Raw genomic sequence first — 24,746 nt, forward strand, 5'->3', positions numbered from 1 at the left:
CCGAGAGACTGAGTCACCGAGAGACGATCCGTTGAGACCACCAAGGCTCCATACGAAGTGGCCTCTGAGACCGAAATGTGATATGAATATCCAAAAATGGAAAGAGCAAGCAAGGAAATGCGGAGTCGAAGCAGAGGTGAAAGACGTTATTGCGGGACTAGTGGATGGATCTACCCAAGGAATTCCAGAACACTATCTAGGAAGTAAAAAATGGTGGACACCAGATAATCATAGTTCGGCGTTAGCGGTGAAGGATAAGATTATGAGAAACTTACAAAAGGAAAAAGGAGCAGGAAGAGTTTTCGGCCCGTTCACACACAAAGAAGTTTATGCGAAGTGGGGATTCTTCCGGACAAACCCAATGGGGAGCGTCGTAAATAACGACGGATCTTTACGAATGATCAACAATCTTTCATATCCAGTGGCAGACGAGAACATACCATCAGTGAATTCAATGGTGGATAAACACGAGTTCGACACATCGTGGGACGACTTTCATGTAGTGGCGAGATATTTCAGAGAACACTTCGAAGAGGTAATTTTACTTGCGATATACGATTGGGAGAAACCCTATCGTCAAGCTTGCACGAAAGAGGAAGAGTGGAGGTATTTGATGATCAAGGATTTCTACAATAGGATCTGGATGGATATCGCGGTCCCCTTTGGAGGAGTAGCGGGGTGCGGTACGTTTGGAAAGGTGGCGGATGCCTGGAGGCTGATAATCCAAAGATGTTTGGGAATCAAGAGAGTTTTTAGATGGGTTGATGATAATATGATAGTGAAGATGGAAGGAGAAGACTTACAGATTGAAGATGTGGTACAGCTGAGCACGGAAATGGGTGTGAAGACCAATCGTGATAAACTTAGAGCATTTGCAGACAAGCAGAAATATTTAGGGTTCATCTTCAATGGAAGGGACAAGACGGTAAGATTGCCGGAGGAAAAATTGGAAGAAAGATTGGCAGCGGTGATCCATATGGTAGAAGAAGACGGCCCGTGGAGTTTGAAAGAAGCGGATTCGACAATTGGAAAGATAGCGCACTTAATGTACATCTTGCCTCACATGAAACCGTATATGAGGGGTTTGTACGCATGGCTCCATCCTTGGTTGAAAACAAATGCAAAGAGGTTTTTATCGAGAGCAGCTAGGAAGGACTTGGAAAGTTGGCGTGAAGCGCTGGCGAATTTCGAACCAAGGAGGATCATACCAGCAGTGGAACCAGAACGAGTCGGCTGGGTAGGTGACGCCAGCGGTTTTGGGATGGGCGTCATAACCGTATATGGTTGGGTGAGATTCAGGCTGAAGGAAGGGTGGCAGACAATCGGCCTATTAGAGGATGAAACACGTCGCGACATAGCATGGGCCGAAACGGCGGCGATAAGGTTGGGAGTCTTAATGCTGGAAGTTTCGACAAAGGTTGGCGGCAGGAACTTTTGGGTCAAGACGGACAACACGACTACCGAATCGACTATAAACAAAAGGCAATCAAAAAGTGAGCCTGTGAACGAAGAGTGGAAAAAGATACAGGACTTACTTCTAAGACTCCAGTGCGACATAACAGAAGAGAGAGTGGAATCAGGTGACAACAACGCAGACGGTTTATCGAGAGGAATAGACGAAGGAGAAGAGCTAGGAAATCGGATACATATAAATTTACCAGAAGACCTGCAACTATTACTAGAGGAAGCATGATATCACCGAAAGTCGAGCATAAGATCAGATTGTTCTTGCAGAACGTGGTAGGAGAATCGAATTGGAGAAGTAGTAGTGTGCAAACTCATATGTTATCAGGAGGCTGGGCAGAGACAACTTTGGTGAACTACAATAGTGGAGTGGCGAAGTTGCTGAAGTTTTTGGAGGAGAAAGGTTACAAAAGGGAGATGTTATTGCCTTTGTCATTAAACACGTTATACAAATTCGTGGTATGGGCAGGAAAGAAATTGGAAGAAGATGGGAAAACAGAGAAAATCAATCAGAAAACGGCAACAATCGAAGTAGAGACCCTGAAGAAATATCTTACTGGTATAAAAAGTTGGCATTTATTCCATGACGAGGAGTATCCCAAATACGATCCCATAAAGCTATCAGTCTTGCTCAAGTCTTCGAAGATCGCGGAGACGGTGATAAGACAGTCAGAAAAGGAGCAAAAGAAACCGGTAATGATAAAACACCTAGTACAGTTGTTGAAGAAGTTGGCGAATGGGAGCAAGAGAGATCAGGTGGCATTGACGATAGCCTTGGTAGCATTCTGGGGAATGGCGAGGCTCGGAGAGTTGGTATCGGATGATAAGAAGAAGAAGCTGATTCGGTTAAAAGATTTACAAGTGATGGGTAATGGTGAAAGAGTGACAATAGCTTTATTCAACGCGAAGACGGCAAAACCAGGCCAAATACAATATATCAAATTGAAAGCACAGCGGTCGTATCTTGATGCAACTGAGGCACTCGAAAGAATGGTCAGAGACAATCAAACGGGCCCGAAGGACCCGTTATTCTCATACCTAGAAAAGAATGGAGAACGAAGCACGATTTCGAAATCGAAGTTGATGGGTATCTTTAAACAAGTCTGGAGATCTAATGATGAGACAACACAACTGTCTGGTCACTCCTTCAGAGTGGGAGGAGCCACCTTCAGGTGGAATGAAAAACGGCCAATAGAGGAAATAACGACAATCGGGAGATGGCACTCGAAGGCATACCAATTATACCTTCGGAAGTATAGTGCAGACGAAAAGAGGGAAACCAAAGAATTGTGGGATCTTCTCACGTTCAAAGATTGGCAGGCTTCAGACAGAGTGAGTGAAAGGCAGTAACGGAGATAGACGAGAATGCAGCTGACAAAATCTTCGGACATGTGTAGACCGTATTGACCGAGAAGAGAGAGGGCAAAGAAGTTAAAAGGGGGAAGTGAAGAAGGGGGATAAGGGGAGATGGAAAGAACGTACAACTGTAAAGGAGTCACGAGAAATCGAATTACCTGATAGATTTTAGAATTTGAGTTAGCCCAATTGAGTTGCAGAAATTTGAGTTTACCCCAATTGAATTGCAGATCCCGTTTGTACAGATCAACTGAATTTAGCGAACAGTCTGGACTGCTGTCGTAGACAGGTTTCCGATGAGCTCAGGACGCCATCCGTCCAGAGATAGGGTGGTAGAAAACCCTTTCTTGGAAAGGCCGTCCCCGGGCCTATGGCCCCCCCCCACACCAGGTAAGAACCTGTATAAGGTGAAGACCTACATAAAGATTGCCCGAATTAGAAAGGAATAGAAAGTAGAAAAATCAGAATGAAATAAAACAGATAGAAAGAAACTAAGAGTTAGATGAGAGCATATGAGTGAACAAGTCTAACCTTTTAGAAAATATAATGAGAGCTGAGCAAGGCACAGTCAAAAGATGGATTGACACCGGTGGCCAAAGGCACGACGTCACCGGTGAGTTCCATCAAGACGTATGACACAGTGTATGAGCCACTACACAGGGCCGGGAAATACCCAGCCACACCACAAAGGAGAGGTGGTACAAACTGTGAAAATTTTCATCTTCACAGTTTCTGTACGCCTCAGAGCTCTCATACACCTCAGACTTGAATTCACAAATCTAAAGATTTCCGACTTCTATAAAAGAGATAACATCATTTCATTTTCAAAAACCATCCCACCCACCCTACAGCCAACGCGGCCACTGTACTATCCTATACCAGTATCAGCCGATACTAGTATAGTACTGTAGGCACCGGTACTTTTTTTACCCTGGGTATAGTATAGTATCGACCTCTGGAATTCTATACTTCCGGTACTTATCTTGCTCTCTGTGTTTGACTCCATGGCAACATCAGGGATGCACAAATGAGATGCTCTCTATTGATATTCATTGAATGCAACTTGAAATTGAAAGAAAATACCATAAAAACCTCGCTTCACTCTGTTGATTTCTTTTTATCTTTGGCTTTGGATCGCACATCAATTATTGTTTGATCTATCGCATGGCTTGCCTTATCATTTCAACACAATTACTATCAATTTTTCACTTGTTATACACCATTCATTAAATACATTTTGTGAAGAGAAAAGTCCATAAGCTTGAAATGAGAACAATGAACAGAGCAATGAACAGAACGAACTCAATCGCCAGCAAAATGTGGAGGCTGGTTCATAGTCTTGTGTAAAACCTGAGCAGCTTTATCATCCTCGATGCACTCCTCCATAATCCGGTAGGCCTCCTCAAATCCTGAATTTAGTGGGACTCCATTTGAAATCCATAGCCGACTACTCACACAACGTTCAATTGTCCTTGGAACTAATGTTCCACGGTCTGTGGTGCAGACATCCGCAGCTGATGAAAACGTTTGCTCAACAGCGGCCGAGCTCCCACTGACAGCAAGATATTGGCGAGCTAGACTTGAAAGAATAGGGTACTTTCCTTCGTGGCTCTGTCAATGAAAGAATTCAATTTCAGACTCTTGACCTAATTTACAAGAAAAAAAGAAGATGAAGAGAACTCACCTGCCACCACTTCAATGCCAGGTTAGGGTCCATTGCAACATCCTGTGAAGGCGCATCACGTGCAAGCTGATATTCAGTTAGTTCATCAATTGTAGAGTTCCCCTTTTGTGCATCATGGAGATGTAACATTGGGTCGTATGCATCGTTGTTGCATTCGGCACTTGTGAGTGTTGCTTCTGGTTGAGATGCTGGAGCTTGTGATGAAGGGTTTTGTTCAAGTTGATGCTTGCGAGAATAGTATGCATCGGCCAACAGTTTGTTGGCTTTTGCAGTTACAGGAGATCAAGGTCCAAATCCTGCATTGAAAAAGCTGGCTCTCCAGCTTGGATGACGGATCGTGGCCATCAAGAGAGCATGTGAGGATGTTGCTTTGGCAAGGTACCTCTTCACTCGCGTGAGCATAGCATAATGCATCGGATACATCGGCGAGGTGGTTAATTCTTGGAGAAGTTTGGACTCCAAGCGAGTCTTGAGCTTGAGGTATTCTTGGATTACCATTGAGCCAGTTGGGCCATCGCCTTCCATTCGTTTGGTAAGCTGTGCAAAATGCTAAAGAACATAGATTGATCAGCACAAAGCCATGTTTAATGAAAAAATGTAGTAACCTCGAGCTCAAGGTTAACTGTCTTGATCAGCTTCCAATCATCCGGGGTGAAGCTGATCTTGAGGAAGCATCCTTTAGTGTAGTTGATGGTGGGGTGTAAGGTGTTACATAGGGACGTACAGCAGTCATGGCTGAAGACAGGTTCTGATCAATAGTTGTCAACGGCCCTAGCTCCACGAAGATCTCTTTCTTCACCGAAATCTTCGGCTGGAGCTAGGTGAGCTATCATTTCTCTTTTCATCTCTTTTCTCTCTAGTTTGTTTCTCTTCCATTTGTTATCAGTAGAGCGTAGGAACTGACTTCACCGAAATCTTCGGCTGGAGCTAGAATTGTGCTAGGAATTTATAGAAGGGTTTTAGTTTAGATTTAGAGCCTTGCTCTCGTGCCTCGTCATCAGTGAAGACTCCGCTTTGGAGTCTTACACTTTTTTAAACTATCACCGAAACTAAAAATTCAAACTTTAAATCGACCTCTGAGCACTCTGAAAACTTAATTCATCTGACATCCGTGAGATAATCGAATCCTTGACAAGTCATCAAGTCTTTTTGATGGGATTCGCATTACCTACAAATTTCACCAACGACCCAGAATCTTTCCTACGCCGACAAAGACAGCTCCGACAACGCCAACAAGACACTGACACCTCGCCAGCAGCGCCACCTCCTCCTAGATTTAACTGGAAACCGGAAGCCCCTCTCGATACACCTGACAGCAACTTTACCTTACAAGCCAGCATTACTCCAAGACCAATAACCACATCCACACCTGCCGGATTTCCTGATCCTTTCGAACCATTGATTACGCCCGATAGTAGAATTGTAAGAGAGTTTTTTAACTCGAGACTTTCCGATCCGACCCCCAGACCCCCCGGTAGTTTCATTTTTACCCCTTACAACGCGATGGAGAGCTCATCGGGTTCGAAAGGCAAGACGGTTGAAGTTCAAGATGACTCAGACAAAGATGCTCTCATAGAACGCCTCCAAGCAGAGATCTCGTCACTCAAATCCGATCGAGACCGAATTCATGCCTTGGAGGCTTCAATGTCTCGTATGATGTCAATGCAACAGCCTACAATCACAACGGGAGGCGGCAGCACCGGCTCAAACACAACAACCCAGCCTACCAACTGGTTCTCACGATTTCGAAGCCCTGGTACTCCGACTCCTGCAGGACCTAAAACACCACCCACCACCGCGGGAACACCTGCTCAAGCCATGAGAACTGAAGCCGTCCCATTAACTTCAATTGTCGAGGAGCATGTCGATCGCAACGAGGAACGTACCAGAGAAGACGCAGCCGAGTACTCCCTGCCGCGAGCATCTTACGCAGCAGCCCCATGGAGTCACCTAGGAGCTGAAGCCGTCGACGACACACCTCGACGGGTTTCTTTTGCTCAGGCTTCCACCGTACCAACCGCCTATCGTCATAATGCAGCACACGATGAACCAGACAACCGCGTGGTCCGAGCTTGTGACATTAAGTTATCAGATGCACCTAAATTCACAGGCCCAGTCGAAGATCCTGCAGCACTCTTCAACTGGCGACGACTTATCGAACAATTCTTCAAATTGAAACGATTAGATAGCACTGAAGAACGTCTGATAATCCTAGGTACCATCGTAGTGGAACCTCGAGCAGGGAACTGGCTAAGGCGAATGGAGAGTGAACTCGTACACTTACCATGGACTGAGATTATGCACGCACTGGCAACAGAAACGCTACCCACCGGATGGCTTTACGACACCGAAAAGGCAATTCGACAGATCAAAATGAGACCAAACGAAGACTTTAAAGTTTATGCCAATCGAGGACGAGATTTGTATGCCTTAGTCGAAGTCGAAAGCTCAATCTCGATCAAGAACTTAGCCGAGTACGTTGTTTGGGGGGCACCAGAAGTGTTTCAGCGTTGGGTGGCGGATCGAGCATTACTGAAGGTGGCAAACTTCAAATGGTTCGAATTCATCGCAGCGGCTTCGGACATCTGGTTACTTCTTCAATCTAGTAATTTGTTACCTCGTGGAGGATTCAACACCAACACTGCGCCTCGTCAAACCGGTTTTCAACCGAGACCGACTCAATATGCTCAAGCTGCGACGATGAATGACCGACGAACTCCTGATCAAAGGGCTGATTACGCGTGGCACTACCATGAATACCTTCGACACAAGGGTATTTGTTCAGCCTGTCGAACCGAGTGTGGGAACCCGAATTGCCAGGGACCAATCAAGGGACCTTATATCCAATTGCCACCTTTAAGTGTATTCGACCCTGGTCCAAGACCGATACGTCGAGCAACAACTCTCGCAGCACCAGCACCCAGTCGACAAAATCCACCAGCGGGAGCGCCAACGAGTAAACCAGCTGGTCGTCCGGCACAATCTGTAGCAATCCGAGCGGTATCTGAATCACCTTCACTCAGTTATGCACCAGATCTATCAGACAAAGAAATTGAACGCTATGAAGAGGCCGACAAGATCTTGGTAGCGCACATGGAGGAAGAGCTATCCGGGTGCGTAGACGAAACTAAGCGTACAAGATCCATCATCCTTCAGCTGATGATAAATGGAACTCCTATGCGCGCCTTGATAGACTCAGCAGCCGAGGCCAATCTCATATCGGAACCTTCAGCAATGAAGGCAAAAATACCACGCCGACGACTCGTTAAGCCTGTTGAGGTGAGTCTAGCCATCTCTTCCGACGCCACTCCCTTCGTAATCAATGAGTTTTGCTTTGCGAATGTTAGCTCAGCTGACCCGAAGTTGCGATTTGGATCAACTTTCTTCAAGGTCGCGCCGTTAGGGAACAATTATGACGTAATTTTAGGGACGCCGTTTTTGGAAAAGTACCACCTTGATGTTTCACTTCATAACCGCACGGTAACACATGTACCTACTCATACAGTCCTGTTAGAAGAATCCGCAAAGAAAGAAATTGAAAATTCAATGAAAAATTCAATGATTGCTTGTGTAATTCAAAACTTGGAACGAGTCAAAACCACCCGTGACTTATCAAAACGAGAGGAGCGCGTGCTAGAAGAATTCTCTAGCTTGTTTCCTGACGAATTACCTGCAGTAGCAGAGGATGAAGGAGATGATTTCATTCCGCCTGAAGGGCAGAATGCGTCTTCGCGAGTGACCCATAAAATTGTCCTCACAGACCCTAACGTGGTGATTAATGAGAAGCAATACAACTATCCACATAAGTACTTGAACGCATGGTCAAAGCTTGTGACACAACACTTGAAAGCGGGACGCATTCGACGATCAACTAGCCAGTATGCGTCACCGTCCATGATTATACCAAAGAAAGATCCCAACGCTTTACCACACTGGGTTTGTGATTATCGAACGTTGAACAAATACACGGTGAAAGACAGGGCGCCCTTACCTAATGTGGATGAAGCAGTCAGGCTGGTAAGCACAGGGAAGATATTCTCTATTATTGATCAAATTAATTCCTTCTTTCAGACTAGGATGAGAGAAGAAGACATTCCCTTGACCGCGGTGAAAACACCGTTTGGATTGTTCGAGTGGACAGTAATGGCAATGGGACTAACAAATGGTCCAGCCACGCATCAAGGCCGTGTAGAAGAAGCGAAATTATTGTGTAGTGTTTATTGATGATGTTGTAGTATTTTCAAATTCAGTGGAGGAACACAAGATTCATGTCAGAGAAGTTTTACGCCGACTACAAGCAGCCAAACTGTATTGTTCTCCAGCAAAAAGCAAATTATTCAGAACAAGCATCAACTTTTTGGGGCATGAAATCAGCGGCGAGGGAGTTTGTCCGGACGATGCCAAAGTGGAGAAAATTGCTAAGTGGAAAACACCAAGTACACAAAAGCAACTTTTGAAATTTCTAGGCACGGTACAATTCTTGAAAAAGTTTATTGACGGATTGTCACACTACGTAGGAACGTTATCACCCTTGACAAGCTCCAAACGAAAAAATCAACCTTTTCAGTGGGGCAGGAAAGAAGACGAAGCTTTTGAAAACATCAAGAGGATCATCACGACATTACCGGTTCTGAAACAGATTGATTACGACTCGGAAGATCCTGTCTGGTTGTTCACGGACGCAAGCGGGCATGGACTAGGAGCAGCTTTATTTCAAGGAGCAAAATGGGACATGGCATCACCAATTGCATATGAGAGCAGAACGATGTCACCGGCTGAGCGTAATTACCCAGTCCATGAACAGGAACTGTTGGCAGTAGTAAATGCACTTCAAAAATGGAAATTGATGCTCCTAGGGTTGAAAATTAATGTAATGTCAGATCATCACTCATTGACGCACTTACTAACTCAGAGGAATCTCAGCCGCCGCCAAGCCCGCTGGTTGGAAACATTATCACAGTTTGACCTTGATTTCAACTACATCAAGGGTGAACACAACACAGTCGCGGACGCATTGTCACGAGTCGAAGAAATAGCCGCCATTGAGATCACTGCGATGCTTGACGATCAAACCGTTCAGGACATCAAAGCAGGCTACAAGAACGACCCCTTCTGCTTAAGAGTTAAGAAGACATTACCGCTGCGCGAAGGCACTGAAGAACGAGACGAGATGATCTACGTCGACGGAAGACTCTTAATTCCTCATATTGACAAGCTACGGGATCGACTGATCGACAAAACCCACAACGCCTTAGGTCACCTTGGAAGTCTGAAAACCTTGGCGCAACTACGACATCAATTCTTCTGGCCTGAGATGACAAAAGACGTCACGAACTTTGTATCATCATGCGACAGTTGTCAGCGATCAAAGGCAAGAACGACGCTTCCGTCAGGTCGACTTCAAGCGACAGAAGTCCCAAGACGACCAATGGAGGATATCTCGTCAGATTTTATTGGTCCCTTCCCCAAATTCAGGGGCTATGACATGATACTTTCTTGCACTTGTAGATTGACAGGGTTCGTACGCGCCATTCCAACTTCCCAGACGGACACCGCCGAACGAACAGCTCAACGACTATTCGGTGCCTGGCTTGCAATCTTTGGCGCCCCCAAGAGCATGATCGGAGACCGCGACAAAACGTGGACTTCGCGATTTTGGCAAGAACTCAACGGCCTGTTGCACATTGACGTCAAACTGACCACAGCGTATCACCCCCAAGCTGACGGGCGAAGTGAAATCTCAAACAAGACAATCGTGCAAATTCTACGACACCTCGTCGAAAACCGACACGGAAAGTGGCTAGAAGCCTTACCCGCCGTTGAATACGCAATTAATAGTGCAGTAAACGTGGCAACGGGCATTTCACCATTCGAATTTGTGTTCGGACGTCGACCTCGACTTTTTCCTGTGACTGGTAAATTAACAGACAAGGGAAGTGACACTACGAAGTGGATAGAAGAACGTCAAGGAGCCTGGGCGCAATACCGTGATAAATTATGGACTAGCAGGATAACGCAAGCATTACATTACAACAATCGAAGAAGCGCGGGCGAGGTCCTCAAGTGTAATGATTGGGTACTGATTGACAGTAAGGATCGCCAACAGATCGTCGGAGGCCAAGGGAAACCAACTTCGAAGCTGCGACCCCGATACGATGGCCCATACCAAGTCAGCGAGTGTTTGAATGATGGACGCAACTTTCGTCTGCGACTCAATGACGACGACAAGTCACATCCAATTTTTCACATTTCGAAGCTGAAACGCTACCGGTGGAGGGAGGACGAGCAAGGAACTGGGGCCCAAAAGTAAGTTCCTCCCAAATTGTATGCACCGCCGGACGTACTACGTCAAGTTTCAAAAACATTACCTCGGCCACTTGTGTGAGCACCCCCTTGGACGTCTGCTTCCTTCACAGGATCATCAACAAGGTTGCAAGCATAGTGGTGTTCACGATAGATATTAGATGCATTACAAGACTCAAGATCACGACTTTACTTACTGACTTAAATGATAATGACGAATGAAGATCAAGAATTCAAGATGCAAGACTCACGGACTCACTCAATTTTTTATTCTTTTTTTAGTTCTCTTTTTTTTTCTTTCTCTGTTTCTGTTTCTTTTTTTTTTTCTCAATTACTCAACTCAAATATTGAATTTCTTTTCTTAAGGACGTGTTATGGTCACTATTTAAGGGCGAGTTATGCCACTTGGTTTTTTTTGTTTGTTGTTTTGTTGCTTGGTTCAGTTTTTTTTTTTAGAAGGGGAGGGATGTAAGGTGTTACATAGGGACGTACAGCAATCATGGCTGAAGACAGGTTCTGATCAATAGTTGTCAACGGCCCTAGCTCCACGAAGATCTCTTTCTTCACCGAAATCTTCGGCTGGAGCTAGGTGAGCTATCATTTCTCTTTTCATCTCTTTTCTCTCTAGTTTGTTTCTCTTCCATTTGTTATCAGTAGAGCGTAGGAACTGACTTCACCGAAATCTTCGGCTGGAGCTAGAATTGTGCTAGGAATTTATAGAAGGGTTTTAGTTTAGATTTAGAGCCTTGCTCTCGTGCCTCGTCATCAGTGAAGACTCCGCTTTGGAGTCTTACATGGGGTTGCACGTATTTGTAGCTCGACAATCGGCATCGTCTTGCTGATCATTTTTGAGAATCTCATCAATAATCTTCATATAGATACAAGGATTAGTACATGCTTAGAATTCAAGAACATAGGAGCTGAGTGGGATAGTTCGATGAAAGAAACTTACATCGCAAGCTTTCCATGCGCAATGACGGCTATCCCATTTAATATTCCACCTTATACCATAACCAGCAATCAATGCATCAAATTGGAGTCCCAAAGTAGCTGCAGTCGCAGTTACAAGCGCTCGCATAGAAGCTGAGCTGGTGAGTTTACGAATTACAAAATCAAGCTGCAATGACCGGCGGTTTTATCAGCTACATAAGAACAAGCGTTATTTTAGACAAAGGATCTTACCCGCTTCAATAGTCCATCCAGATGAGACGCATTGTGTTGATCTGCTGTAGAGGGCGGAACAATGAAAACCGGTTTGTGTGTATTTGCATAAGGATTAGCAATTGGAATCGAACCGGTGTGGTTTTCATTGCTGTACCAGTCTTCGCCAACGGTTTGGGCGGGATTGTCAAGAAGATTATGTGATTCATTGCCTTGAAGAGGGTCTTGAGTGTTGGATACGGGTAGGTGAGTACTCTGGTTGGCTGTGGCGGGGATCTCTTCTTCTTCTTCTTCTTCAAGACCTTCTTCAACGGCGGATAGGAGATCATTCACTGGAAAGCTTCCAAGTACTGATTTTCGAACTACTTGAGCAGGTGGTGGTGTGACTCCAAGAGCCTCAAGACCCCCATTCACTATTAGCGACATCTGGTGACAAAAACACTTGACCACGTTATCCTCAGGATGCCAATTGTAATCTTCACCGGCGTCTTCTGCAATCTTAGAGAGTCGCTTGTGCATTGCAGTTGCCATTGTATAGTTGTTTGAGCCCGAGTCAGTTGTCTGGGCTAAAAGGTAAATGGAATGAAGAATCAAATGAAATATCAGCTCTTGGTAATTACAAGTAACATCAAGGATAGTTTATAAAGATTCAAAGAATCTTCCCTCGAATCAGTTCGAACCGGATAGGTCCAAAATCTAAGAAGCTCTAGTGAAGCTGAGATACACCTGAGGGCACAAGTGACGCGTTAGACTAGAGCTGCAAAGCCTTGTCTACGACGAACAAAACTGAACTGACCTGAGGGCACAAGTGACGCGTTAGACTAGAGCTGCAAAGCCTTGTCTACGACGAACATAACTGAACTGACCTGCGAGCTCGAAAAAGATTCGTAGCACGCGAAGAAGGACTGTTTAGTTTTGATAACAGACAATAGAATGAAATTGATTCTTTTCGATGTAACACACCTGAGGGCACAACTGACGTGTTAGACTAGAGCTGCAAAGCCTTGTCTACGACGAACAAAACTGAACTGACCTGAGAGAGGTTCAGACAAAAGAAATAAGTAAGAGAAAAGAATAATACGAGAAAAAGAAATAGATCTACCTGCGAGCTCGAAAAAGATTTGTAGCACGCGAAGAAGGACTGTTTAGTTTTGATAACAGACAATAGAATGAAATCTTTGAAAAACATAAACAGAAAAGATAAATATTAAAATAGAGAAGATGATTAGTGAGATTGTAAAACAATACGCTCTTTTGAGAAATAAGGCTGACTTACTGATTCTTTTCGATAAGGAAAAGAAATCAGAAGACGGGACAAAGATAGAGAAGTATATAAGATAAAGAAACCAGAAAAAATAATCCACCCCTTGATTCCATACACATTCACCCCTTGATTAAACATATCTCAACATTCACCACTCTACACACCTCATCCATATAAGGTAATTGGATTTGACTACTACCAAGATACTTAGTATCTTAACATAGTTGACAAAAGTACTGATCTTTTGATACAGATTATTCTTCTCAAGGATACCTACTAATGTCTCTGCGAGCCATTCTCCTTTATGATACCATGCCACAAGCTTGAGTGCCAGGTGTTGTGTTTGATAGGTCCAATTTTTATCGATGTAAGTGACCGAAACACCCAGAAATGCGTAACGATTTCCAGGAGTTGTCCAGACATCTTGAGAGAGACAAAACGTTGTATCAAGGTCCTAGGAAGAACAGCGGATGTGATTGGTTTTGAGAATGCAATTACTGTGACGGAATTGAAAACAACAAACCTTAAGCCTTTTCATTACACATTGACTGAGTGAAAGATAAGCTCTATGAGCTTCATGAGCAGTCCAAGTCCGTCCATACACATGGGCTTCAGGGTTCGAGTACCTAAATGCAGCACGTAGCATATTGTCCTCCATCCTGCGCCAAGGTAGAGCCTGACGAAGGATCCAAAACATCAAGATTTGATTTAATATTTTATTGTTGAAAGTCCATGTTGATCGGACCACAGCTTGACCCTTTGTCTTCAGCCTCCTCTCATATGCAGTCTCGGGTAAGTCAATTCCTGATTCTATTGCTTGAGATCGTGCTTTACATCCAGGATTACCCGACTTTGAGTGTTGCATTGATCCATCTTGATGAACCTTTAGGTTCTTGTCTGTACCAGCACCGCCTCGAACATACGATTTGCACCATAAGCAAGGAAAAGAGAGGTATGGACCTTCAATGGGCTTTGACACAAGATTTTCAAGACAAAGTTAAAAAATAGTCTCTTAAAAATACTTCCTCACAGTCAAGAAAACTTAAACTTACATCATTTCCACCTCTTATGGGTGTACCATAGTATTCAATTGGTTTCGTGTGCTTGCATACCTCCTTTCGAGGCTTAATCTTTTGATTCTCCTTATCAGAGTCCTGTACAAGATCGACATGTGTTTGGAGGATATTTGATGAAGTAGTCTATTTTTTTGCAAAAGGAAAAAGGTCAGATTGTATTTCAGAAAGAAAAAACAAGGAACTTACTGCAGAAGTTGATATCACTGCTTCGGCGAGCAAATCTTTCTTGGTTTTACGCTTTTTCTTAACCTTGGGATTCAAGTTGTTCTTACGCTTTTTTGGGGTGTGTTTTGAAGTTTGAGATGAATCAGAATTGGCAGCCGATGTACCTTTTGACGGTTGCCGAGAGCGGGTCGATCGGCGTAGAGAGTTTGTTGTTGAGAAGTTGGATTTTGCAGAGGATTCATCTGAAGTCTCTCCCGATTCATCAGTGTTTTCATTGGATGATCGTGGTGGTGGGTTCTTTTTGGATGGCATGGTGGTTTTATGAGTGTGATGATTTATTCAATAAGATGAAGATGTTGATGTGAGTTGATTCGATTTCGTGTTGGTTTGATCAGACTGATGATCGGTCTCACTCCAGTTGAGACCAATCAAAAGTCACAAGGAGTTGGTTTCTTGACCAGTCAAGTTTCCAAAACCTTGTTCTATGATCCTGATCGATATATAGTTGATTTAATCGGTCGATGGGTTGATGAAGCGATAAAGCAGGTGATTGTATGGGATTTGTTTTGTGGTGAGGTATCGTATAGTACCACCGATCTCAAACGCAATACTCACAATACCAAGTATGAAATTTCGATTTCTGGTACTAGTACCGGGCAGTATAGTACTGCAATCCCGGTACTATACTGGTACTGTACCGTAATATTATAGTACAGTGGCCGTGTTGCTACAGCGGTATAAAGATGTTGGAAAGTAACAAGGTAACCAAAAGGAGTAGGAGTAGATAGGTCAAAAAGGCGTCTACACGAACGGGAATATAAGTAGAGGAACTCTCGGGAACTCTCTTGAAGGTTTACTTGGGCCGCCCGCCCGCCCCCGCCCACGAAAACCCTTTCTCGGACAGGCAGTCCCCGGGCCTATGGCCCCCCCCCACACCAGGTAAGAACCTGTATAAAGTGAAGACCTACATAACGATTGCCCGAATTAGAAAGGAATAGAAAGTAGAAAAATCAGAATGAAATAAAACAGATAGAAAGAAACTAAGAGTTAGACGAGAGCATATGAGTGAACAAGTCTAACCTTTTAGAAAATATAATGAGAGCTGAGCAAGGCACAGTCAAAAGATGGAAATATCGGACTGCATTTTGAAAACGATGTATCTTAGAAACAAAGCAGAGCGGGGATATTAGAATAATCGCTTGGACCGGAATCAAAGGCAGACAAGAAGAGGAATGTTTGCTGACCTCTTCACTTTTGGTTTTGCAATATCGGTTGAAGTTGAGATCTGTTGATGCAAACGCAGGCAAACATTGTGATCGAAAATTTTGGGCGCGTCAATCTGAAACAGCCCTAGCTCACAGCCGCGTGGTCATGGTGTTAGGGCTGTTTCAGACTGAAATGTTGTTTCATTTTTTGTTAGGCATGAAAAGCAAAGCGCGTCAGACATGTTACCCAAACTTCGCGGCCTGTCACTTATCAAATATGCCACCCAAAATTCGAAAGCCTCCACAATTGCTCGACGAACACATCGCCAATGCTAGGAAACACTTTCTTGAAGCGGACAACTCCCCAAAGGTTGGAAACAGAAAGTCAGTTCGTTCCCTATATCCTCTACATATTCTTTGCTGGTTGACCCACAAATGGTGTCTTGATGTTAGGTTGAGGCAAACTTGTGATGATGGATCCATCGACAAGCTTGCTAGCAAACACACACCCGCTCCCGGCCAGACTGCGACCAATGAGACCAGGCAATTGGTGAAGCTTGAGGTGGAAGAGGTCAAACGTAGCCCGGTCCCTACGTATCAATCCTTAGGTATATCAGATCTCCATCAGAACGAGTTTGCACCGCCTGCAGACGCTGAGGCTTTGATGAGCACAAATAGCATATACTTTCCCGGTCGAAGAGAGTCCCAGTCCAATCAATTATTGGACCCTGCGCACCCTGATTAGGAAGGCCTCCTTGTAGGACTATCTGGTGTTTGCTGGTCTAGATGAGGATCAATTTGACGCGGTGATTCCAATCTTGCGAGCTAAGGAAGTCACGAATTGGGATCTATTCTTGTTCCGTGATTACATCAGTGCGGCTCGCTTTGAGAAATGGGGAATACCTGAAGGGATATTGTAAGGAGGTGTATGGGTATAGATTACAGGATGGTATGGGATTACAGTAGTAGTAGTATAGATATTATCTAGGAGCGTGTCTTTTCTTCTCTTTTCTCTTTTTCCTCTTGAGGACCTCTTTTCCTCCTTACTCTTTCTCTTAGACTTTATATTGATAGTACGGTGTCTTAGGTATGACTTCTCTCAGGAGGACCTCTTTTCCTCCTTACTCTTTCTCTTAGACTTTATATTGATAGTACGGTGTCTTAGATTTTCATTTCTAGAAATAGATACACGGGTGTTAGTTCTGTCTGGCTTCGGCCGTGAGAGATCAGAGAGTCAGTGAAGGTCGATTACCTGTCGACCTTACAGATATGTGTGCGGATTTTTGTACACACCGACATGTTTTATCATTATGTGTTGATGAGAAACCCTGAAGTCAAAGGGTGATCATGCGAGTCCTAAAGTCAAAGCCTTGTGTCCAAAGTCCCAAGCTATTGCCATGTTTTTTGATTGAGTAAATGAAAATGGACGTACACACTCTGATGTAGTCAAATTTTTGCATTCAAAACTATCACAACATACATGGTCATGTAGCGAACACAAACAGAATACTATATTGACATCCCCTGGTTTGCCAACCACCACATATGATGTGTGATCTACCAACATCCTAGCCGTCCTGAGTGTCATCTCCAGCTTCACCTCCGTTGCCTCCGCCTTGCGCTTCATCGTGCCAGACTTGCAGACCCTCCTTGATTGCCAGAGTCCACACTGGGGGATCCACTGGGTAGAACGCGCAATCAGTTGTGCATCCGTGTTTTTTGCTGGAGTATTGTGCAGCACAATTGAGCACAAATGAGTTAGTGTCCAGGTGCTGAACACCGGACATCAATACAAAAGAAGTTTGCTGTTCAATTCTTTTGCGATGATTCTTGGCGACCAGGCATTGGGCTTCATGGCAGTTGTGCTGTATGTTAAGGATACAATCCACTTGGTGCAAAAAGTGGTGAGGAGGAATCCATTATTCATTGGCCCAAGACCTGTGTCCTTCCAGGGAATAAAACACTTCCTTGGATGTTTCTGCAGAACGTCTCATGAGTCACAACCACTTCACGCATCCCATAAAACTCCAGAACTCTTCCCAATTGACATGATTGGAGCACCACCACAGTATGCCGATCCCCTTTCCCTGAAGGTTTCCAGATGCTTTGCACTCTGGCAATATGAGCAGTGGTCTTGAGCTAAAATCATTCAAAGTGTTATCAATGTGGTTGAATGTACCTTTCAGCGCATTTCACTCACCAACACAAAATCATTCACTTCCACCTTTTTTCCGCAGGCCAAGTTGATGCTTTGATATTCCTTCAAAGTTTTGAAGTGCTGTGTACAGTTGTTATCATCAAGACCCAACCACGCGCATCCCCGCAAAAGTCGAAATTTACCGACCCAAGCCATCTCACTCGCCCGGAGGGGTTAGTAAGGCCTGAAAAGTCATTTTTGGCATAAGAGAAGGTGGTTTGGGCAGCAAATGACTTTTTGAGCCGATGTGGCCAGCGGATTTTTTTTAATTTTTTTTTTGTGTACACCCATACATTTCGGACTTATGGGTTGAAGCTATGGGTTTAGAGTGTACTTATGGGTTGGAAATATGGCTTTAGATGGTACTTATGGGTCTAAGGGGGCTCAATTTGGCTCATCTTGAGCGATCAAGGTTGGGGATAAAGACATTCAAAAAAACCTTTATTTCTTTTGAGGCTGTCTGTATAGTAAGTAACAAATTCAGAAGAACAAGAGAGCATAAACAAAACCTCTTTATTTTGTGTATTTTGTGTATGATATCATTTGGGTAGATTTGCTTGCATGTATACTAAATAACAAAATAAGAAGAATAAGACTTTCAATCAATATAAAATGGATCAGCTTTGTTCATTTGGTTGACAGATGAAGGCGAGATCCATTGCAGCCTTTCAAGGAATGCATCGATGAGAACGATATCGCTTTTCGTTGGCCAATGTGTTAGCTTGAGTGCATGTGAAGCCTTGATTATAATGAGAATAAGTTGTCAGTATTGGATCAAACAGTGTATCAAAAAAACTCTTACCAATACACATCCATTTGGCAATCTATCTTTTGAAAATACTTTCGAATAGTTGTGATTGGACAAGATTGGCAAACCTTTTCGAATAGATCCTTTGAGTCCTTGAAAGATGTACAAAGATGGCTACTTTTTCAATACTCTGATAGAAAGAATATTTATGTAGTCAGTTGATGGACTGAGATAAGAGCTTGAAGGAGGAACTTACTTTGTTTTATGTATGACCAATATATTTCGATTGGGTTAAGCTTGCAATGGGATTTGGGAAGAAAGAGACAAACATGGCCAGCATCTTCTATGACAGTCTGAAGCAAGGACTTCTCATTTGCAAAGTCAGATTGTAAGCTTAGGATCTTGGAAGCACAGCATGCTGGATTGTTGTCTTCAAAAGTAAATTGTATCACTTCTTCTCCATTTTGATAAGCTTCCTGTGCTTCTTTCTCGCGCCTCAATCAACCCTCGCGAGCGATTTGATTGCGCTTTGATCCTGACATTTGACAGTTGGCACACTGGAAGACTGGTTTTCGTTTTTGTTCCTTTGACCAAGTTACATACCAATCCCACAAGCCTCGCTCCACAAGAACACACCACACACCCTTAACCTTTCCAGCCATTGTTGCATGATCTTGAGGGTAGACCATTGATTGGGGCAGGCCTCGAATCTCAGCTGGAATCCTAGGATTGTTGGTTGGTATGAATGTATTGCATAAAGGACGTTTCTACCCCCCAGGAGCAAAGTTCATGTGTGAGACACAAAGCGCTGAAGGACCATAAGATGCATGCGCAGATGAGCAGTCAAAAACAAAGACTCCCTGTGATTTGGGAAAGAGGTAGTTGAAGATTGGAAGGGCTTGTGATTTGACCTGTTTGATGAGTTGAGCACAGTCCCACCATTTATCGCCATTGGCCCCAGGATAAGTTACCACGGCGGCATTGCTAAACGTTGGTCAAAGGCGAAATCCAGCAGCTTGTTCATCTTTGGGTGTGATGACCAACCGGCCAGTGCTACTGGCTTCAACAATCCAGTCAGAGTCGTGAATGTGGCGTCCTTGGGACTTCTTTCGCAGCTCTGTTGTGTTATCGGTAAGCCAGGCAAGTCAGCAAACCTTTCAAGGTATTGCTGACGGTATTGAACAACACCAGGACATTCATGCCTGTCATGATATAAGCCCTTGCTGTACTTGCGAGCTTGGAATCCTAAATGACGAAGCCATCGATAAGAGGTAACCACAGATATCTTCTTGGTATAACTGAGTTCAGGTAGAATTTGCATGGTCACATAGTTGGGGTGGTGAGAGCTGTTGATCGAAATTGGTTATTGTATCAGTCTCAAAGGAAAAAAGCAACCATTGGATTCAAAGGAACCACTTACCTTGCCAGGCTTGTTAGCAATCGCCCAAGATTTAAGAGCATCAAAAACTCGCTTGTCCTGGAGAAGTGAGGCATGGGAATCATGAATGCCACGTTGGCTGATTTTGATCTCTTTGAACTTGATGAGGTGAAAGGCTTGATCGTGGATTGTCTTTGCTTGACTAACTCCAGTAGTGGCTTTAGGAAGTTTTGAATTCGAAAGATCGCGGCAAATAGATGAAGATGCCGTGAAAAACGAAGCGGTGACAGCAGGAGAAGGTGAACCATTCATTGTAAGCTCAAGTTGTCTGTTGTTGTATTCATGAAGATCACTGATGATTTGATTGATCTTTGGATCTTTCTGTATGTTTTTTGAAACATAATTGATGGCTGATTTTAACTCTTTGAAATATTCTTGAGCGCTGTTCTTGAATTTTGCAGGTTCTGAGAAAAAAGTCCGTGAATTGCAATATTGATCAACACATTGGTCAATCCAAAGGTCCTGTGCTGCAGCGAGATCGGGGTCAAAAAGTCTTGGTGGATTGATCGAATCAGAAGGAGTGTCATCATTGGTAGAGATCTCAATTAAAGTCTCGTCATCTTCAAGGTCGTCAATAGTATCAGAATGAGTTGAGGCCGGTGGGGTAGGGGCTTTGGCTTTTGCTTGTTTCATCCAGTTGGACATGCAGAAGTTATTCTTTCCAAGTGCTGCTTCTCTTTTTTTCTTGCAGATGAATCTGGTTTGTTTTGACTCTAGAGCAGGTTTACCCTTGGCGCTTCCAGGTTGAAATCAAGGCTTCTTGTATCCTTTCAAGAGCACTCCTCATTTTGTTTTTTGCTTTCCGAGACTGAGAGTAGATTCTGGTGGACACTTTTGAGTAAAGACAGGGTAAAAGATGTGTTTGACAAGTTCTTGATCAAGTTGTTCTTTGTCAGATGAGTCAGCATCTTTGTTTTGAGCATACAGATGCATCTCTAAAGGATCTAAGTCGTCCCCCTTGGTTTCATAATTGATATCAATTGGAAGCCAATAAGCACAGCCCCCAATCACAAGTCACTGGCAGGCCAGTGCCTCCAACCGACCCTAGCAAGTTATGAGAAAGTTATGAGAAAGTTATGAAATGGATATCTGTTATGATCTCAGGATGCATGTAACAGTGATCTCAGGATGCATGTAACAGGATGTGAAAGATCTGTAGGAGATGTCACAGGATTGGACTCCAACCTCTGTTGTACACGTCACGCTTGTATATCTTTTCCTTTCCTTCTCAACCGACAATCTACATACAATACTAGAGAAGCCACTCCTCAATCCCCGTCGAGAGATCCGTGCCGTGGCCTTAACATATTGTCGGTTCTAATCCTAACGGGCATCGAGGATATCAGAAGATTAGAAACGAATTAAATTGATCAAAGTTAAAATTAGAAGATATCAGATTGAACCTTATCGATTCCCAAAGTCTCGATTTAGAAACGAAGAGAAATAAAATTGAGACTCAAACTTAAAAGAAGACCAGATTTATTAAGATTAAAATTAGAATCAGAATCAGAATACTTTTGAATTGGATTGATTAGATTAAGTTAAACTGAGAAATTAGAAGACCGAACTCAACCTTAGAAGATTACCGAATCTTGACGATCACCACCAAATTCAACCAGCCACGTCTCCCACTTACAGAACCCCAGACGGTGACGATCAGGATACTGATTCCGAGGCTGAAACACCTTTCGTCGACGTTAACGCCGGTCTACCCGTCACAGAACTCACGGATATCGAGATGGAAGACATTCAACATCAGTTGAACGAACTCCAAGCGTCGTTAGCGAGTGAACGCGCCTTGCGTGAACAAGCCGAAGCTCGAGGTCGACAAGCGGAGGAGCGTTTAGCCGCTATTGAGGCTAATCGTCAGAACCCAAACCCCACTCCTTCGCCTACCATGGCTACTCCTCAACCAGCTACAATCCCAGCTGCCAAGGGTCCGAAAGTCTCCACCCCGGATAAGTTTAATGGTACCCCCGGTAGCCCAGCGGAGGTCTTTGCCAGTCAAGTCCAGCTGTATATGCTGGCACACCCGTCTTTATTCCCAGACGACAGAACTAAAGTCGTATTTGCTTTGTCATATCTTACTGGCACTGCGAGCGCGTGGTCCCAGCCCTTAATGACTGAATTACTCGACGAATCCACTGCTCATCTGGTCACGTTCGAGCGATTCGTGCGTAATTTCAAAGCCATGTATTTGGCACGGAAAAGAAAGCGAAGGCCGAGAAAGCTCTACGATCTCTGTCTCAGAAGACTACAGTAGCCGCGTATACTCATGAGTTCAACTTGTATGCTACGAATACCGGCTGGGAAGTGCCGACGTTGATCAGCCAGTACGAACAAGGTCTAAAGCGTGATATTAGAGTCGCTATGGTTCTAGTCCAGGACGAATTTACCACCATCGAGCAGATCTCTAACTTGGCTATTAAGTTGGACAACAAGCTACACGGTGTTGCCGACACTTCTACTTCATCATCAACTCCAGCTCGCAACCCAAACGCCATGGATATATCTTCATCCTATACTCGATTGACTGAAGAAGAACGTACTCGCCGTTTACGCACGGGTTCTTGTTTTAAATGCAATGGGCAGGGTCATATTGCCAATGCTTGTCCTAATAATAGAGGTGGTGATCGTCGAGGAAGAGGTAGAGGGGGTTATCAAGGAGGCTATCGTGCTAGAGTGGCTGAGTTAGAGATGAAAGTAGCTGAATTAAGTGGAAAGGAGAATGAGGCGAGAGATTTAGGAGAAAGTGCTAGTCGTAGTGATGCGTCAAAAAATGGAGGCGCTCAAGCCTGAAGGTAGCACTGCCAGCATAGATGCCTCGGGTTGAGAAATCCGAGGCATCATCGGAGGCAAATCCTCGGACAGACCTTGTCCGAGGTTTTTGCCCGAGGTATTTTTTTGCCCTGAGAATTACCTCGGATCAAAACCTCGGGAAGCTTCTGTCCGAGGTTTTGCATCCGAGGATACCTCGGATTTTGTAATCCGAGGATAAATATGTTGGCGGTGTAGTGCCTAGCTTGAGCTTAGGGGGAATGGGAGATTCAATTAGTTTAGGTGCTAGTAATGTTGTAACTTGCAATAACAATGACCCAAGACTATTTTTATGAGTTTCACTTTCTTTGACCCATAAACCCCGCGCCACACCATTCTTTAGACCATCAGCCCGACTCCTGATTGATTCAGGAGCCACTCACAATGTCCTGGGAGACACTTTTGCTCGAGAAGCGGACCTTCTACGCCACGGAGTAAGCACAACGAGGGAAATCACAGGTTTCAACGGCTCGAAGACTACTTCATCTCATGAAATCGACTTACTTATTGACTTTGACAAATCACCGACGCATTTCATTATCACGAACCTCAAAAATACTTATGATGGCATACTCGGTATCCCATGGATCCGCGACAATAGCCACCGAATTGACTGGACAAGTGGTATCGTAACCACCACTGATATTTCTGCTGCCTCTACTTATGTAGAGTCGTTAAAACCGCCAACACCCTCTGTGGACCCCGCGATGGACCCTAGGAGGGAAGCTAGGAATTTTAGCGAGGGGATGTGCGCTTCAACGAGTGCATTAACATCCCCGCAGAGTGAGTCCTTTTTGTTAACCCATTCAAAATCACATTTAGAAAAGGATGGCAAGCTTGTTTCTTCCGGAATGATACAGCCCAATCGTACGACGCTTCCTGCCACACGCCACGACTTTGATTCTCACCTGGAAGGACAAGACCAAGCCACAGAGGATTGTTTACACACTCAAGACCTTATTGTAGAAGCCTCTGTTCCACACGATACGACTGAAGGCATTGCGGCTGATACAGCCTCGTCGAGTCCGAAGAACAACCCTGGAAGCCCAAGAGAGGAGCCCACAGGGCACGCTAGGAACTGCGACGAGGGGGCGTGTACTTTTTTAAGCACACATATGCCCCCGCAATGTGAGTTCGATCCCCATTCATTGAATTCCGCGCCCGAGACAGCTGGCAAGCCCTTTTGCCATTTGAATAACAGTGACCATTACAACATCGACGCAGCGAATGCATCATGGTCAACATCAGCTAGATTCGCGGCTGACGAGAAGTCGAAGTTGGCCAAGCGGACAGTTGAGTAGATGGTCCCTACTGCCTACCATCGTTACCTTAACATGTTTAAGAAGTCGAAGGCGCAGTGTTTACCTCCTCGACGTAAATACGATTTTAAGATTGAGCTGATTGAAGGTGCACAACCGCAAGCCAGTCGGATTATTCCATTATCCCCAGCAGAGAATGCTGCGCTGGATGAAATGATCAATACTGGACTGGCTAATGGAACAATCCGTAGGACTACATCGCCTTGGGCCGCGCCGGTCTTATTCACTGGAAAGAAAGACGGGAATTTGAGGCCTTGTTTTGATTATCGAAAGCTCAATGCGGTAACTGTCAAGAACCGCTACCCTCTTCCATTGACGATGGACCTCATTGACAGTCTACTGGATGCCGACGAGTTTACCAAATTAGACATGCGGAACGCTTACGGTAATCTACGAGTGTTTGAAGGCTGCGAAGACATACTTGCTTTCATATGCCGAGCGGGTCAATTTGCTCCCTTAACCATGCCCTTTGGACCAACTGGCGCCCCGGGTTTTTTCCAATACTTCATGCAAGATATCCTGCTGAAACACATTGGTAAAGATGCTGCA

At 44.4% G+C, this 24,746-nt stretch overlaps 2 protein-coding genes across 2 annotated transcripts; one reads left to right on the forward strand and one right to left on the reverse strand.

The window, feature by feature from the left end:
• Positions 1-14,244: 14,244 nt before the first annotated feature.
• Positions 14,245-14,785, reverse strand: MELLADRAFT_66261 (uncharacterized protein; the record flags this gene model as incomplete). Its single annotated transcript, XM_007414204.1, has 3 exons — positions 14,245-14,253; positions 14,285-14,431; positions 14,495-14,785. The coding sequence occupies 3 exons, from the start codon at positions 14,783-14,785 to the stop codon at positions 14,245-14,247; spliced, it is 447 nt and encodes a 148-aa protein (XP_007414266.1).
• A 1,170-nt stretch (positions 14,786-15,955) lies between these two features.
• Positions 15,956-16,423, forward strand: MELLADRAFT_66262 (uncharacterized protein; the record flags this gene model as incomplete). The annotated part of the gene is made up of 1 exon (XM_007414098.1): positions 15,956-16,423. The coding sequence occupies one exon, from the start codon at positions 15,956-15,958 to the stop codon at positions 16,421-16,423; it is 468 nt and encodes a 155-aa protein (XP_007414160.1).
• Between the last annotated feature and the right edge of the window lie 8,323 nt (positions 16,424-24,746).

This window comes from Melampsora larici-populina (genome assembly GCF_000204055.1).
Source record: "Melampsora larici-populina 98AG31 unplaced genomic scaffold MELLAscaffold_41, whole genome shotgun sequence".
NCBI lineage: Eukaryota > Fungi > Basidiomycota > Pucciniomycetes > Pucciniales > Melampsoraceae > Melampsora > Melampsora laricis-populina.